At 62.9% G+C, this 13,032-nt stretch overlaps 1 protein-coding gene across 1 annotated transcript in view; it reads right to left on the reverse strand.

The window, feature by feature from the left end:
* NPDC1 (neural proliferation, differentiation and control 1) overlaps nucleotides 1-13,032 on the reverse strand; it is a 29,844-nt gene that overhangs the window by 5,332 nt on the left and 11,480 nt on the right. The window contains exons 4-5 of the mRNA XM_059829020.1: nucleotides 8,079-8,184; nucleotides 6,020-6,163 (exon numbers count right to left, since the gene is read on the reverse strand). Of these exons, the coding sequence (XP_059685003.1) occupies nucleotides 6,020-6,163; nucleotides 8,079-8,184 (250 nt within the window). The remainder of the gene's footprint in view (nucleotides 1-6,019; nucleotides 6,164-8,078; nucleotides 8,185-13,032) is intronic.

Raw genomic sequence — 13,032 nt, forward strand, 5'->3', positions numbered from 1 at the left:
TGCCCAGCTGCCCCAGGCTCTGGCTCTTGCTGCAAGAGGAGCAGGGATGGGGGGGCTCCCACAGGTCCCCCCAGCCCTGCTGCAGCAAGCTGGGCATGATGGGCAGGCACAGGGTGCACACAGGGTATGCACAGGGCATGCATGGGGGCATGCAGGGGTATACACAGGGCACAGGGTGCACACAGGGTAGGCACAGGGCACATAGGGTGCACGCAGGGTATGCACAGGGCATGCACGGGGGCATGCAGGGGTATGCACAGGGCACATATGTGCACGCAGGGTATGCACAGGGTATGCACGGGGCATGCAGGGGTATGCACAGGGCACAGGGTGCACACAGGGTAGGCACAAGGCACATAGGGCGCACGCAGGGTATGCACAGGGCATGCAGGGATATGCACAGGGCGCACAGGGTGCACGCAGGGTATGCACAGGACGTGCACGGGGGCATGCAGGGGTATGCACAGGGCACATATGTGCACGCAGGGTATACACAGGGCATGCACACGGGCATGCAGGGGTATGCGCAGGGCACAGGGTGCACACAGGGTAGGCACAGGGCACATAGGGTGCACGCAGGGTATGCACAGGGCATGCACACGGGCATGCAGGGGTATGCACAGGGCACATATGTGCATGCAGGGTATGCACAGGGCATGCACACGGGCATGCAGGGGTATGCACAGGGCACAGGGTGCACACAGGGTATGCACAGGGCACATAGGGTGCACGCAAGGTATGCACAGGGTATGCACAGGGGCGTGCAGGGGTATGCACAGGGCACAGGGTGCACACAGGGTAGGCACAAGGCACATAGGGTGCACGCAGGGTATGCACAGGGCATGCAGGGGTATGCACAGGGCTCACAGGGTGCACGCAGGGTATGCACAGGACATGCACGGGGGCATGCAGGGGTATGCACAGGCCACATATGTGCACGCAGGGTATGCACAGGGTATGCACAGGGGCATGCAGGGGTATGCACAGGGCACATAGGGTGCACGCAGGGTATGCACAGGGCATGCACAGGGCATGCAGGGGTATGCACAGGGCACATATGGTGCATGCAGGGTATGCACAGGTCATGCAGGGGTATGCACAGGGCGCACAGGGTGCACGCAGGGTATGCACAGGGCATGCACAGGGGCATGCAGGGGTATGCACAGGGCACATAGGGTGCATGCAGGGTATGCACAGGGCATGCACACGGGCATGCAGGGGTATGCACAGGGCACAGGGTGCACACAGGGTATGCACAGGGCACATAGGGTGCACGCAGGGTATGCACAGGGTATGCACAGGGGCGTGCAGGGGTATGCACAGGGCACAGGGTGCACACAGGGTAGGCACAAGGCACATAGGGTGCACGCAGGGTATGCACAGGGCATGCAGGGGTATGCACAGGGCTCACAGGGTGCACGCAGGGTATGCACAGGACATGCACGGGGGCATGCAGGGGTATGCACAGGCCACATATGTGCACGCAGGGTATGCACAGGGTATGCACAGGGGCATGCAGGGGTATGCACAGGGCACATAGGGTGCACGCAGGGTATGCACAGGGTATGCACAGGGGCATGCAGGGGTATGCACAGGGCACATAGGGTGCACGCAGGGTATGCACAGGGCATGCACAGGGGCATGCAGGGGTATGCATAGGGCACATAGGGTGCATGCAGGGTATGCACAGGTCATGCACAGGGGCATGCAGGGGTATGCACAGGGCACAGGGTGCACACAGGGTAGGCACAAGGCACATAGGGTGCACGCAGGGTATGCACAGGGCACGCAGGGTGCACACAGGGCTTGCACAGGGCTTGCAGAGGGCACGGGTGCCCTCTCATGGTAGATCCCACCACCCGCCTGCAGCAGGGTGGGCACGGCCAGGCTGGCACACAGCATCCCAGCCCAGCCTCTCTGCCCCCCCCGCCCCTCCTTGGGGCTTTCCCCTCACTGGAGTCTCCAGGACTCAACGCTGGGATGCACACAGGGGTCTTGCCGGTTACCGTGACAGGTTTGGGGACAGAAGGGAGCATGAAGGAACATGTGTGGCTTCTGCCCCGAGCGGAGGAAACCTGATGTTCACAGTCTCCACAGGAGGGCACAAAATTCCTACAAATCCACTTATTTCTATAGTCCTGCCCCAGGATGGCTGATGCCCTCCTGGCTGTTGGCAGCACAGCAAGCGGGGAGGGGCGAACTCCTGGGTCCACAAGCGAAGACCCCTTTTTCCCCCCCTCTTCCCAAAGCGCTTCCCGCAGCCCAGTGGGGCTCAGCCCTGGCTCTGTGCCAGCGGGGTCAAGAGGGAGCAAGGACGGGACCCACCAGGCCAAACCACATCATGCAAACCCGTCACAGCACGTTCAAACGGCACACATCACCGTGGTGCTGGCAGCGTTTCGGAGGCTCAGACCCCGGCGCAGGCAGTGCCAGCGAGGTGCAGGCAGCCGGCTGCCCACCCAGCCAAAGCGGCTGTGGGATGCACCACGTCATGAGGTCCCGCTCATCCCATCTCACCTCCATGCCGGTGCTGTGCTGGGTATGCCGAGACACCCACGCAAGCCGTCACCAATGGCAGGAACACGCCGCTCACGTGCATCGCCCTCCTGAGTCCCCAAAACGCCACTTCTTGCCCCAAAATGCTGCTCTTGGTGCCTGCCTGCCTGCCTGCACGGCTATGCTGGAGGAGAGGAAACCTGGCTCCTGCCCACGCTCCTGCCGGGAGCCGCAACCAATTGTGGGGACGGCGTGGCAGTGAGCACGGCGGCAGCTGGGATCCCGGGATCGGCGTCACTGGCAGTTGCAAGCGGCTCAAGGACACCTAACCCTTTAAAGGGGCTGCCCACGCAGCAGTGCTGCGTGGGCAGCCCCTTTAAAGGGTTAGGCGTCCTTGAGCTGCGGCAGCCCCCCTGTTTGCATTCCATCCTCCCCCAAATGCAGCTATTGCAGCCCCTCTGCATCCTCACAGGCTCCTCCGGTGCTGCTGCCAGACCGAGGTACAGGCAAGATGCAGAAGCGCCCATGGAAAAAATCAGTGCCTCCCTGCCAAAAGGAACTGGGCATCCTCACGATGCTACTGCTCCCCCATGTGCTAAAACAGAGGATTTGGGAGGGGATTCCCCTTTTTTTTCCCCTGTACCCACACTTTTGCTGCCAGAAGGTGGTGGCATTCCTTGAGACAACAGGATGGGGCAGGGAGAGACCCTGGGATGGTCTCCATCCTCCTGGCATCATCCCAGCATCCTCAGAGGATGCTATTGTGGTTCCGCATCTCCCTGACAAAGCTAGGAGAGGATGCTACCATGGTCCCAAGAGAAGCTGGGAGAGGATGCTACTGCAGTCCCACATCTCCCTGCTGAAGCTGGGTACCACAGTCCCAGACGAGCCGGGCGAGGCTGCTACCGCGGTCCCACATCTCTCTGCCAAAGCCGGGTGAGGATGCTCCCGCGGCTGCATCTCCCTGCCAAAGCTGGCACGGAGCTGGGTTGCTATGGAGATGCCGGCGCATGTGCAGCCCTTCTGAGAGGGGATTTTACTCCCCAGAGTTCACATTAGAAAATATCCACAAACAACTGTTAAAGCTGTTCGGTACCCGTGGATGTAGAACCCATGGCAGGGGGCAGCTGCCCATTGGACCCCAGCTCGCTGGCAAATGCCAAGTCTGCACCCCATCCCTGTGCCATCCCCTCTCTTGTCCCCCCCAGCCATCACCCCCATTTCAGCGCAGCCCGGCCCCTCTGCCTGAGAGCCAAAGGGCTGTGCAGAGCCAGGGCACTGCTTTGGGGATCTACCCTCTGATCTGAGGGGTGATCCTCCTGCCAGGAGGCTGATGGCACGAAGGGCACGATGGGCTCTGCCATCCCCCGTGTGCCCATCCACTGCAAAGCACGGGCTGAGCCACGGGCAAAGAGCAGCTCTGGCTGCACCCCGGCGGGACCCCGAACATGCTCAAGCACAAAGAACCAGAACACAAAGCAACCCCCCAAAAAAAACCCAGAGGACCCCTCCATGCAGGCAGCAGCTCGGGTGCAGGGGGAGCTGCCTCTCTGGGTCCTGCCACGGCCCAGTGAGCCAGTGCTTGTCACAGAATCACAAAAACACTAAGGTTGGAAAAGACCTGTAAGATCATCAAGTCCAACCATCAACTAACCCCACCATGTCCCGCAGTGCCACGTCCACACGTTCCTTGAACACCTCCAGCGATGGTGACTCCACCACCTCCCTGGGCAGCCTCTTCCAGTGTTTCACCACTCTCTCAGGGAAGAAATTTTTCCTAATATCCAGTCTAAACCTCTCCTGGCGCAACTTGAGGCCGTTTCCTCTTGTCCTATCACTTGTCACTTGGGAGAAGAGACCACCACCCAATATTCTGTTCTCTCCAGGTCCACTTTAATATTGTTCTGAAAACAATCTGACATTATTTCTGGCATTGTCCTCCCGGCCCGCAAAGCCCGGCGTGGGACGAGCCACCCTGCACATTTTTGGGAGCTCCCCAGGCCTTGCTGTGGGGGCGAGGGGCTGCGGCGGGGGCTGCCGCTGCTGTGCCGGCAGGGATGCTGCCTGGCGAGCACCAGCTCAGCACCATGCTGGGGTAGGGCAACGCTGCGGGGTGCCTGCCCGCTGCGGGCAGGAGCCGAGCTCCAGGAAGGACCATGGGCTCTGCCCACTGATGAAAAACCAACCCCCCCTTAGTAAGAGGGTTTGGGGGGCAGCAGGAGCAAAAAACAGGCAGAGAAGGGAGGGCTGGAGGAAGACACTTGTTAATGCCCTTTGCAGCAGGCACGGAGGTGGTTCAGAGGCGCTCGAGAGCCCCCACCCTGCACCCAGGCAGTCCCCAGCGAAACCCCCAGCGTGCGAGGGCACGGCTGCATCCCGGCTCCTTCCCCGTGCACAGAGGCCGCTCCACTTTAGTTAAAGCAAAAATAATCGGGTGGAGCCACAATTACAGTCTTAATTCACCTGCTCGTTGAATCTGCAAGAAAAACCGTGAGGGGGGCGGCCCACAGAAACAGCTCTGCATACAGCTTTCCAAGCCGCACGAAGAGCTGAGGGTCACCCTAAAAAACGCCTCTGCCCGGCCCCTGGCACCGGCTGTGCACCCTCTGCGCACCGCAGCAGCGGGTGGGAGAGCCCTGTGCGGGGTGGCACAGGTGACCACGGGCTGCTGCACCCCAGGGGTGCTCTGCCCATCTCTCCCACTGGCAAAGCGCAACCACCCAGGCTGCCCGAGCCCCACAGCTCCCTCAGGAAAGGAGCTGGAGAATAACACCCGGTACAGCCCTCGGTGCCCTCGTGCCAGGCAGGGCTCCTGGCGCTGCCCACTTCAACCCTCCCAGTGTGGATGCCGGGCATCATTGGAGGAGGAGATGGCAGCTCCAAATTACAACTCAACGTCTCAAAATGATGGGAACCAGGTATCGAAATCCCAAACACAGGCATGGCTCAGCCCTGGGACAGGTGAGGCTGTGGGCACCCATTTGCCTCTGCCACGGGATCTGCACAAGTCACAGCTCCGTGCACCAAAAGCCGCTACCCTGCTCCTGCAAAGCCTGGGGCTCTGTGCAGCCACGTCCCCTACTCCGAAAAGCCGCCACCCCAGAGCAGCCAGGCAGACTCCAGAGCACCCCGGCAGCCACCCAGGCCCCGTCCCATCGCTGGGCTCCGGCACCCCTGGGTGCCGGCAGGGCCCGGTGGCACACACAGTCACTGGCGTGGCTGCAGGATGATGCACAAGGAGCGGGGTCGGGTCCTCATGCTCCCTGCCAGCCCCAAAACCACCCCACAACTGTGGCGAGCTGGGGCTTGGGGTGGGAGGGAGCAGAGCTGCTGTCCCCATGGGGTACGGCTGTCATGGAGAGGAGAAGCCAGAGGACAGGGAGCAGGGGTGCTGCTGGGGCGGGGGGCTGCCCTGGGGCACCGGAACCTCTCGGAGCTGCAGAGCTGCGGGCAGGTTTTCAGGCAGGTTTGCAGGCAGGGCAGGGGGTTGCAGAAGGAGCCGCTGCAGGGTGGGTGCACCTACCGCTGGGTGAGAGCTGCTTCTGGACGCATCGCCCGCGGTCGTCCTCCTGGAAGGGGGACAGGCAGGGGCCGCAGGCGCCCGACCCCGGCGGGCAGAACTCCCGGCGCTGCAGGGCACAGTCCAGGCTCCGGGGACACGACGCTGCTGCGGGGACAGGAGAAAACGTCAGGAGGAGGAGAAGGGTCAAATGCTCCCCCGGGTCTGTCCGTGGCCTCTTGGCATGGGACCCAGCCACCCCAGCCCCACCTGCGAAGGGCAGGTCCCGCTGCAGTTAACAGGTACCGACGTGCTTCACCGGAGCTGCCCCTCGGCCCCCCTTTGCCTTTGCAAAGCCATTACTGACTGCAATTAAGCACAGGTTCTAATGACCTGAGAGTTGGCCTCGATGATCCTTATGGGTCCCTTCCAACTCGAGATATTCTATCATTTTATGACCTGTGCAAGACTGCTGCCTGCAGGGAAGAGCAGGCAGTGCCCGTCCTCCTGCATGGGACCCCAAGCCCCAGGGTGCCGCCACCCCACAGGACACCACGAGCCTCAGGGTGTCACCATCCCATGGGATGCCCCAAGCCCCAGGGTGCTGCAGGACACCCTGAGACCCACAGAGCTGGCAGCAACGAGGCTCTCCAGCACCCACCTGCACCACGCAGGCAGTGGCCGAGCAGGCTGGCAGCTGAAATCCAACCAACACAAACCGATGCTCGTGTGGTAGCTGTCAAACAAAAAAAACCCCAAACCAACCCCCCACCCCCAAAGCCTCTGCACAGCTGTGACAAGTCATCACAGGCAGCAGCAGCTTCAGTTTCCATCTCTTTGACATCGCAACAGGGGAAAACGGAGGGACCCAGCCCTCCCCTGGCGACGCACCCCAGTCCAAACCTCCTGTGGCTTTATGGGGCATCTTGTTTCCATGTCAGACCTGGGGACCACTCTGGTACCTGGGGCCAGGCACGAGCCCCCCACGTTCTGACCTCATCTGGACCCAACACGCTCATGACGCCGTGGCAGCCTGCCATGGCCAGGAGCAGCCCCGGTACTCCCCCAGCCTGGCTCAAGCCAGTGGGACCTCTTGGGGGGACATAAAGTTCCCGGGTCCTATGCAAAGCTGAGTCCTGAGACCGGGCGACGGTGGCAAACCTGTGCGGAGACGGAGAGAGGAACCACAATCAGCTGGGACAGTGACATGCAGGGCCAGCACACAGGTCTCACCTGTGGCGTGGGGCTGTAGGGACACTCTGGGGTCCCAGCTTTCAGTGACAGCAGCAGGAGCTGCTGCCGAGGATGGTGACACTGCTGGCACTGCCTCGGCAGGAGCACATACGTCCCTCCCTCACGAGCTGGTGGCAGTGCAGAGCCGGGTACCTCTCAGTGCACCGGTGTCCTGGGCTGGCACAGCTGGATGGGGGTCACAGCTGGATGGGGAGGTACACAGTTGGATGGGGAGGCACAGCTGGATGGGGGTGCAGCACACAGCTGCCCTAGCCCTGCTCTTCACCTTGCTGCGCGTGGCCATGCCCACACCTTTCCCGCACTGCCACGGGGCCCTTACCGGGAGCAGGGCCAGGCCTGGCCGCCCCCAGCCCGGCGATGAGTCACGGCAGGAGCCGGCTCCCAGCACCGTCCCACGCTCCCTGAGCCATCCCCGTCAGCCCTCACTCGCCCACGCTGACACCGTGGGCAAAGCGCCCGCCGTCTGCCCATCTCCGCGCCCTGTGGGACAGCAGCACCGAGAACCTCATAAGAAGGGGCACCCCAGCTTCGGGGGCTTTCCCGAGCATCCCCATCCCTGCAGCACACCGGGGGCAAGCAGGGCAGCCGCTGCTGTGCCCAGCCACGGCGTGGTGGAGGGTCCCGGCACAGGATGGAGCCACCACAACACGAAGCTTCAGGGTCACTGCAGCGGCTCTGCTCCCCCAGCAAGGGCGCAGGCATCGAGTGGGATGCCACCCCAAAGCAACAAGTGTGGGATGCCAAGCGGGATGCCACCCCAAAACAACACGCGCAGGATGTCGAGTGGGTGCCACCCACAACAAATGCCCCTTTGCACGCCCTATTTCACCATTAAACTGCTCACCAGAGGGTGCAACCGCCACCAACAGCCCCCAGGCTGCACCCAGTCCCCTCCCCACTGCACCCCACGGGGAATCGCATTCATCACCCTCCGGCTGGTGGCACCCAAGAAGGGCAGAGCTGCCTTTGCTGCAGTGGTTTCTCTTGCGGGCAGGGTTTTCTCAGCAGCTGCAATTAGGGTGGCAATTAGGGTTGGCTGAACCCTGCACCGGGCGCAGCAGCCTGGGCAAATTTGCTTGGGGCAGGGACCCCCGTGCCTGCAGGAGCTGGGTTTGCTCCCTGGGGACGGTGTGGGGCTTGGCCAGGTGGCTGGGGGAGAATTGATGCTTAATGGGAAAATAACTGGGCATTTAAGCACAGAAATCGGGCCCGGCCACCTGCTTCGCCTGCCCTGGGCTCACTCTCAAGGCTGCTTTGTTTAAAAATCACAAAACAGCCAAAACACGCGGCCGCTCAGGGGCAGGAGGAGGTTTTGGCACTGCGCAGTCCCAGGGGTGGGGATATGCCATGTCCCCGCGGGACGCTGCGGGACACACCGGAGACCTCTGCCTGTGCCATGGACCTGTAGAACACATCCCCCCAAAACAGGCACTGGTGAAAGCTGTTCACTGGCCGGAGGAAGCCACCCTGGCACAGGTCACCTGGATGCTTGTGGCCACCCAGCACCGTGAGACCCCGGCGGGTCCCTTGGAGCCACCTCGGGGCAGCGGGGGGGCAGTGGGGAGGCAGCCCTGAGCCAGTGCCCAGCAACCAGTTAAATAAACACCAGCCTGGAATATATAAAAGGTCGTTATCTCTGTTTGAGGAACGAGCTGTGCTTGCCCAGCTGTCATGGGCTGGGATTAGGAGTGAGACAGGCAGGCACTGATCTAATTAAGCTCCCCATGTGTAATCAATCGGTGGTTAGTGAGCAGATATCACTGTGTGGGCACCCTGCAGTGAGAGGGGTCCTATGGGGGCTTTGCCACTCTCTGAGCCCACCCCAAAGTCCAGCGGCTGCTCCCTGGTCTAGCTGGTGAGAGTGGGCACCTCTGTGCCGTGCTGGGGACTAAGCACTGTGTGTGCGGGCACCCAGGAGCCATGGGGGCACGTGTGACCCCAACTGCCACCCCCCTGGGGGACTGGGCTTTGGGCTGGGACAAGCTGCTGGTACTGGAGAACGCAGGGTGGCTCCTTGCAGGCAGAAATGCAGGCAGGAGCTGAGCCCAAGGCCAGTGGGCAAGCAGGACACCGTGCAGCTGGCACAGAAAGACAAACAGCGGGTAAGCATGAGCTGGAGACACGTGGGAGTGGGAACAGCCCTGTGCACAGGAGGAAATGCTGGCGTACAAGCTCTGACGTGTGTGCGCACATGCACACACACCCCCCCCAGGCTGGTTATCCAGGGGGAAAATCTCAGCACGACACCCCCAGCCCCGGGACAGCCTTGCCGGGCACCTGGGGCGGGTGCCGAGGTGAGCAGAGTATCCGCAACAGGAGTGACCGCTGAACCCCTCCGAATGCCGTAGCATCCGGCAGCGTCTCACTGTGCCTAGGCAGGGCACAGAGCTGCTGGCAGTCACGGCCCTGGGCGAAGTGGTTTTTCAACACTCGTGCCAAAACATACAGGTGAAAAAAACCCCACAATAACACCAGGGAGGATGCCCGGGTGGCCGGGAAGGCAGGAACTGCCCCCACTGCGTCACTGTCGTAGATAGAGAGATAAAAGTTAACGTAAGAGGATAATTAATTAGTGCTGAGCACTGGTCTGAGTGCTTATGCTCTGTGCCCGACAACACCAACGCCCAGCTTCCCGGCTGACGGGGCCCCAGTGCCAGCGGCATGAGCTGGCAGAGCCCCTTGGGCATCAGCCGCGGCGGATGAGCGGGCCTGGAGCTCACGCCTGTCCGCCGGGAGAAGCCTGCCACGGGGGTCCGGCCCCACACGGCAGCCAAGGGCACAGGGCCACACCAGGTGTGGGGGTATATTGGGGTGCCTGGGGAACAGGGGTGCAGGTCTCAGCTCCCATGTTGAGCCTCCGCACGCTGGCGCACGGCTGCAGCCGGAGGGATGACTACGGCTGAGGGCACGGCAGGTCGCCGGCAGCGGCAGCAGTCCGGGCCCCGCAGTGGTGCGGTGTCTGCCAGCTCCACTCCAAGGTCACTCCTCCTCCTCCAGCCAGGTGACGTGGGACCTGCTGTGGGACCTGCCTGCAGCCCGCCTGCCCTCCCAGTGCTTCCGCTGTGAGCTGGCACCGTCTGGGGCTCTCCTCCTGGCTCTGCAAATTGCTGCTGGCTCCTGGAGCCAGCCCCGGGCAGGCGTGCTGCCCCACGTGCGTGCAGCCCCCGAGGTCTCGCTTCCCTCAGCCTTCCTGGGGCAGGCACAGATGCTCCTGCCTGCTGCTGGCAGGACACCCGAAAGTCCCAGCCCCCCCCGTGCTGAGGGACACGGTCCCCAGGGTGAGCCGGGTGGTCACCGCCTCAACTAGGAGCAGCCACCGTAAGACAGCAAAAGCTGGGCTGGATGCTTGGGGTCACCCGAGCGGGTGCCCCAGCCCTGGCACCGCTCCCGCTGCACACACTGACTGCAGGATGGACACCGTGCTGGCAGTCCTGAGCCATGCCGGCGGTCCTGAGCCCTGCCGGCCTTCCCGACCTGGCTGCATCCCCCTGACCTGCTGCTTCTTGCACCTGAATGCAGGCGGAGGGGAGCTGGGCTTCAGGCACGGCCGTACCCCCGGGAGCGATCCCCCCTTCCCGGGCGCAGCCACTGGCACCATGGCCCCGGCCAACGCGGCTCTGCCACCGCTCCAGCAGCCCCCGCGGGAGCCCTGCTGCTGCCTGCAGCCGCTCACGTCACCGCTGTGCTCCTGCCCCTGAAAATGCAGCAGACGGAGACCCCTCCCGCGCGAGGAGGCAGCAGAGCGGGGCTCTCCGCAAACGCTGACCGTGGCAAACCGGGAGCAGGGGGACGCTGGCCACGTCACGCCGCTCCTGGGGATGGAGGACGCGGCACAGCCATGGTCACACAGCCTGGCTCTCCGCACCACCCCCTCCTGCGGCAGCACCGCCGTGTGCCGGCCCGCCGGAGAGCACTTTGTAGCTGAAAGTGCTTGTTTGCTTTTTGTTTCAGCAGGTTTGTCCAGGCAAAGGCCACGTGCCATCGGGTCTCCCATCCCCAAGGCCACCCGGAGCTCACGTCCCAGCTTCCAGCTTTTCCGGTTCAGCCAGGCGGGCACTGAGGTCTGGCCCAGCTGATAAAGCACGCTGGCAGTGATGGTCCCAACATGGCTTATGTCATAGCCAAGGGACAGTGCCAGCAGCCCTGTGCCGCAGGCTGGGGGACAGGGGTGTCCCTGCAGGGTCCCCCCAGCAGCATCCCCCCTGCCCACGCAGCAAACACCTCGGCTGCACCATGCTCCCACTGAGGGGATGGTCTCGCCAGCAGCGTCCCCACCCAGGAAAATGCCACCACGGGCAGTCACCTGGCTGAAATGCCACTGCTGGCTGCTTTCAAGCCCCCAGCCCCGGCAGGCGCTGCGAGAAGAGCTGCCGGCGCTGGAGCCCCGGTGTCCAGGCAGCCCAGCGTGCACCCTGTGCCGGGAAGAGACAGGAGGGAGTGCGGGGCAGGCAGGGGACTGCGGAGGCAGCAGGGACGGGATGGCAGCCGTCTGCTGCAGCCCTGAGGCCATCACAATGGGCTCCTCGTCCCTCTCCAGGTTCCATGCCAAGGGGGAAAAGGAGGGCCAGGAGGGGCTGAGCCAGACTTCCCCAGAGGTGGGGAATGCCAAACCCTCGGCAACGCCAAACACTTCACCTCCCCAACCACCAGTGTTACCCCAGAGACCATCCCCGCTCCAGAGCAGACCCTGTCTACAAGCACCCCAAAATTGCAAGCTGCTCCCGTGATTCGGGGCTGAGGGAAGGGGGAGCACCAGGCAGCCTCCCTCTGCCAGGCTGAGGGAGCGGGATTTTGTGTCATTGCTACTCAAATCCCTTAACTGGCCAGGAAAATCCCTGTTCCCTGCCCTGGCAACCCGCCCGGCACACCAGGGGAAGATGAGCTGGATTGATGGGTGCTGTGGGAAGGGGAGATGGCACCTGGATGGATGGAAACGGCTCCAGCAAACCACAGCTCCAGACCCCAGTGGGGATTGGGCAGAGCCGGGAGGCGGCAGAGGATGTGAACCCCTCGCCTGCAGCCGGCAAGGGGAGCGCCAAGGTGAGCCGAGCCCCCCCCGGTCCCCCAGCCCAGCCATCCCTGGGCGCTGCCGGCTCCAGCTCGCTGCCCCCTTCCAGCTGCTCAGGGCAGCTCCGGCCCGCAGAGGCTGTGCCACCTCCGGGAGGGTGACACGCTGCATCCCCCGCCGTGCCGGGGTCACCCCGCAGTGCCAGGGCTGTCTCCAGCCCCAAGTGCTTTGCCTCAGATATTCAGGAAGAGAAGAAATAATTAAAAAAAAAAAGAAAAAAAAAAGAAAAAGGAAAACCAGACGCCATATGCTATTTCCCCGGTGCTGCCCGCCCAAACCTGCCGCTGGCTCTGCATCACCGACCCTGGCTCAGCTGTGTGTGCGCCCACCCGTACTGGGGACCCCAGGCGGTCCCTAATGCCACCGCATGCCAAAAAGCACCTTGCTGTTCTTCACAGCTTGAACCACCCACTTTCAGTCTTGTTTATCAGGTTTTGCTCAAGCAAATACCAGCGGGCTTTGTACGCGCCCAGAGCCCGCTGGGGCTGGGGCAGGGCCGGGGTTTTTTTAAATTCCTTTTTCCCTGGCTGGGCTCTGAGGTTTGGCACAGAGCGACAGGCGAAACAGCCGGCGGCCAGGGCCAAGGTGCTGGGTGCTGCCGCAGGCAGGTTAGCGGGACCAGCCCTGTGCGAGCACAGCACGCTAACCCCGGGTGCGCAGCACAGCAGCTCCACTGGCAAGGGGGACCCCTCCTCGCATCCCCGCTGTGCTCTGG

Source organism: Gavia stellata, chromosome 24, assembly GCF_030936135.1.
Source record: "Gavia stellata isolate bGavSte3 chromosome 24, bGavSte3.hap2, whole genome shotgun sequence".
NCBI classification, from domain to species: domain Eukaryota; kingdom Metazoa; phylum Chordata; class Aves; order Gaviiformes; family Gaviidae; genus Gavia; species Gavia stellata.